Raw genomic sequence first — 4,444 nt, forward strand, 5'->3', positions numbered from 1 at the left:
GAGATGCTATTCGTTCTCCATGAAAATATTTGGGGATTTCACTTTTGTAATATCAAAATGACAATATAGTCCCTGAATTTGTTTTTAGGACAAATTGTATCCTTACTCACATCATTAGACGTTTCTATTATGTTGTTCTCCATAAATACTATTCTTTTTCACATCGATCATCAGAAGTTGTTTGCTGCGTACCGAAACATTTTTTAAAAAAGACCAAAATCGGAAGCAATTTGATACTTCCGATTACTTTCTCATAGTAGCAAAAACATTGTTCATTAAAAAAAAAAAAAAAAAAAAAAGTTACATTTTTAACTAGCCATTTAATTTTTTAAATTTGCCAAAAAAATCTTTTACTAAAAATCCTTTCATATTTTTTTTTTCAAAAATTTTATAAGAAATATACGTTACCAAACAAACTTTTAAATATTATTAAAAAAACACTACTTTGGCTTTGGTCAAAATAAATGCACAAAACAATTATGATTGCCAAATGTATACCTCCAGGACCTCTTTTTCGTTGAATGCATTGTGTGAGACCTAGTGTAGGTAAACAATTTTTTCTATTTGTATTCCATTTTTTGTTAAAAGCTGCCACCACCTCAGATACTTTTCTGAGTCGGTCCGTGTGTATGTGAGCACACTTACATGCATGCAATGGAGAGATCTTTGTCACTCCAATTCGGTGGACTAGTTCTGCAAGTCCGTCACTTCTCTCTCTTCTCTCTTCATTGATCGATCTTCTCTTTATTATTAAAGTGTATGTAGAGTTTGGCACGGCGTGTCTTGGGCCGAGAATGTTGATCAGGGAAAGCAAAAGGCAATTACTTCATGCGTCATGCATGACATCATATCTTATTGCCATTTTGCAAACTGAGTGTGAAACCAAGTTGTATACTTGTAGTAGTCAGCACAAAGAAGCCGTTTGTACCATCAATGTGAAACCAAGTTGTAGCACGTGGCATCTGAACATGGGTCTCACTCGATACATTTAACCATTTTTGAAATTCGAAACCCGCTCAAACTTGTTTAATTTAAATTCTTTGATTTAATTACTATTTTTTATCACTGGATAAAAAAAATACAAATGCAGAGAAGAAGAAAAGAGAATACTCTCGAGATCTTTGCCTTCCAAATGATTTCCCTTATGTACTCCTAATTATTCTATATTCACACGAAAGAAAAAAATAATAAATAATAAATAAATTTCCTGGTTAGTACCATTTTAAATTATAATTAGCTATTATAATGTAATAATAAATGAACTTTGATATTAGGGAGAAATCCTTAAGAATGATATAGACACAAGTATTGTCCCTGGAAAAAAACTTCATTCTTTTTCCTTTAAAACAAGAAGAAATATAAAATAAATTTATTACAGCAGCAGCTTGATTTCACATTATTAATAATTATAAGAATCAAACGCTTAATTTCAAAATGGCAGCGTAAATGGTTGGAGTGACAAAAAGTACGTCGAATTGCCAAACATAAAAAAAAAAAAATGCAAGTTGACGTAAAAAGTTGTCCCTTTTTTAACAAACTAACTAAGGAAGATTACATTAAAAACAACATAATTTGCATTTGACAACTTTTGACAAAAAAAAAAAAAAAAAACCTACTTACCGAATACAACTTTTGACAAAAATGTCTCTTGTTTCCTTATTTCCTCTTGCATACAGGAGCCAAATCTTTCTTTAATTTTTCTTTCAAAATATAATATTAATTGGGTAATCGACGATGCATACAAATTCCAAAATCACGTGATGATCGAGATGGGACACCCTTTGGATCAGAAAATAAGGTCAAACGTGTGGGTCACCCTCCCTTCCAGCTTTCGGACTCATTGACGTCAGACATGACATATACATACACAAATACAGTATATGCTTTAATTTGGTAAGATATTATTCCCTATCCCTTGTATTTGTTGCCATTTGAACAATGGAAGATAAAACGCTTTACTACTTACACTACTTTTACACTACTTTTAGAGTTTGTTCAAAGTTATATGGTAAGAAGTGTCTTGTTTGCTATATTCCCTTTACGAAACCAAGAATATTAACTAGAAATCTATAATAGTACAAGAAGCCCGCACGGGTTAACTTTAACGATTCAAGAATACAAAAAAATCTGCACGAATTACTGTTAGTAAAGTTACCATTGAAAAAGTATTATGTTAGAATTTAAGAGAAAAAGAGAACCTATTATATTTCATCATTATATAAACACTTGATTTATCTTGATGAATAAATCTTGAAAAGAAGGAAAAAATATACAATATCTCAGTTATTTTGGCATGTATTACTCTTACCAATAATTTTTTTTTTATTTTTTTTATTTTTCTTAAGTATACAATAATTTTAATGTATTTTGATTCATGTACCTTTCCAAATTAATAAATTTTCTCGATATAATAAAAAATTAGAAGTTTTCTAAAGAAATGAAATAGGGTGAAAAAAAAAACAAAGAAAGAAAAAGAAGTTACTTTATGGACGCTCTAACCACTTACCTGCTCACTTAATTTTCCATGCAGTGTCAAATTAAACTGATAAAGATACTCATTTGGGAGGGCCCTTCTGGAAAATGAAGTTTAATTAAACAATCAATTTGCCGCGTCCACGTGTATTATTGATTAATAGTTTGTTTTAATAATAGTATTTGATGATGACTTGCTCTTGTGTATCAAAAGTCAGCATTGTCATACCCTCCAAGGTGAACCTCTCCTAGGTGAACCTCTCTCTCTTTCTAAGTCTGTCTATCCCAACGTGTATAAATAGGGGGAGTCACCATGCACTTCTCTCAGTCATCCATCCCGTGAATTGAGCAGAACAAATCACTTATAACAATTCACTCCATCTTTATTTCAAAATGGCTTACTCCAAAACTTCGCTTCTTTTTCTTGGACTTCTGTTTGCTGTCATGCTTGTCATTTCCTCCCAAGTGTCAGCTAGAGAACTAGCCGAGGCAACCCAAACACGTGAGTAGTTCATTCCTCACTAATATATATGTTTGTGTATCAATATATATATACATATATTTTATATTTATATGTATATTATTTGATATGTAGGTATGCAAGGGTGAATCCATATATTATTAATGCGGGGCTAATATTAAAAAAAGGAGGAATTGGGGATCCAAAGATTAAAGAGTTGGAAAATTTTAAAAGAAATAGGGTTAGACTTTAGAGAGAGAGAAGGAGTAAGCTTTCTGATTTGTGTAAGATTAGGAATTTAGGAATTCTCCGTGCTTCGGCTTAGTGATTATTTATGACTTGTTTGACTTGGGATTGGTTGGACCTTTGTTTTAAAATTGTGGTTTAGATATTGAGCTTGTTTGGATGGGTTAAAATTGGGAGCTAATATTACTACTAATTTTTTATTTTTTAAAACATTGGCCTAAATATAACTATACTAAAAAAATTTTTTTTTTTTTTTGGGGGGGCCTCAAGCCCCCCCTTGGATCCACCACTATAGGTATGTTAGACATTTTTCTTCAATGTTTCATGATATTGCAAGCTAGTCTAGGAATTGAAGAAATTCAACTTTTTTTCCCTTCGATTTAAATTTCTAGACTACTATTGTTGCTTAGTAAGCTATTAGTAGCATATTAGTGATGAAAATTTGAAGGATTTCATTAATTATCTTTTAAAGAGACTGGATCACAACTAATTTCGAGACTGATCATTATTTACAGAGGAAAGTGTAGAGGAGGCCAAACATCACGAACATGAAAAAGGGCACGGATATGGACATGGAAAAGGACACGGAAAAGGACATAGACATGGCAAACCTGGCCATGGTGGTCACCCTGGACATGGTGCTGGTGAAACCGAATCCAATGAGAATTAGATGACTCCTGCGCGCCCCCAACGGTACTTGTACTCGTGTATCGTGAAAACTAATTAATCAAGTATGTGTGTGTTTGCTTGTATGTCAATAAGGCATAGTATGAAATTGCCACATTAGTACGTACCGTTGGTGGAAGAATATGCAACAGTTGAGTAGTCCTAGGACTTATATTTCTGTGTCTTCTTTATGTGCCTTTGTATCTTTTATGTATCAATGCAGGACTTGAGTTACTTCAATTACTTGCTCTCCAAAGTTATTATTTGAAATTTTAACAGGGATCCGAAAAGCAAAAAGTGAAAAAAAAGAAAAAAAAGAAAAAAAAAAAAAAAAAGAGTTTAAACAGTAACAAATTTAGTGACAAGAAAGATTTAATGGCTACTAAAGTTGAAGATAATTAAGGACGGACATTAAATAAGAAGGAACAATAAGGCCACTTGGATGATTCAATCAATTTAGCTACCTAGAAAGTGACTTTGGTTTACCTTACACTGGATGTGGAAAGTAGAAGTTACGCTAAGGCTGCTTTTGGATGGAGTGGTTCCGAGGAATTTGAAAAGAAAATAAAAGAAAAATAGTGAAAACCAGGATAACTTTGG

At 32.2% G+C, this 4,444-nt stretch overlaps 1 protein-coding gene across 1 annotated transcript; it reads left to right on the plus strand.

Annotated features, from left to right (window-relative positions):
- The first annotated feature begins 2,780 nt into the window (after positions 1–2,780).
- LOC132314943 (cold and drought-regulated protein CORA-like) lies at positions 2,781–4,084 on the plus strand. Its single transcript, XM_059813712.1, has 2 exons — positions 2,781–2,974; positions 3,694–4,084. The coding sequence occupies exons 1-2, from the start codon at positions 2,866–2,868 to the stop codon at positions 3,846–3,848; spliced, it is 264 nt and encodes an 87-aa protein (XP_059669695.1). The 5' UTR covers positions 2,781–2,865; the 3' UTR covers positions 3,849–4,084.
- The last annotated feature ends 360 nt before the right edge of the window (positions 4,085–4,444 follow it).

This window comes from Cornus florida, unplaced genomic scaffold (assembly GCF_030987335.1).
Source record: "Cornus florida cultivar Cherokee Brave unplaced genomic scaffold, ASM3098733v1 CherokeeBrave_3.0.0_Hap2_Chr06, whole genome shotgun sequence".
Lineage (NCBI taxonomy): Eukaryota > Viridiplantae > Streptophyta > Magnoliopsida > Cornales > Cornaceae > Cornus > Cornus florida.

Bases quoted from the DNA above. Each gene is read 5' to 3' on its own strand.
- LOC132314943 (XM_059813712.1), top strand. From the start codon at position 2,866: ATGGCTTACTCCAAAACTTCGCTTCTTTTTCTTGGACTTCTGTTTGCT. The intron at 2,975-3,693 runs GTGAGTAGTTCA...CATTATTTACAG, and splicing joins AGCCGAGGCAACCCAAACAC to AGGAAAGTGTAGAGGAGGCC.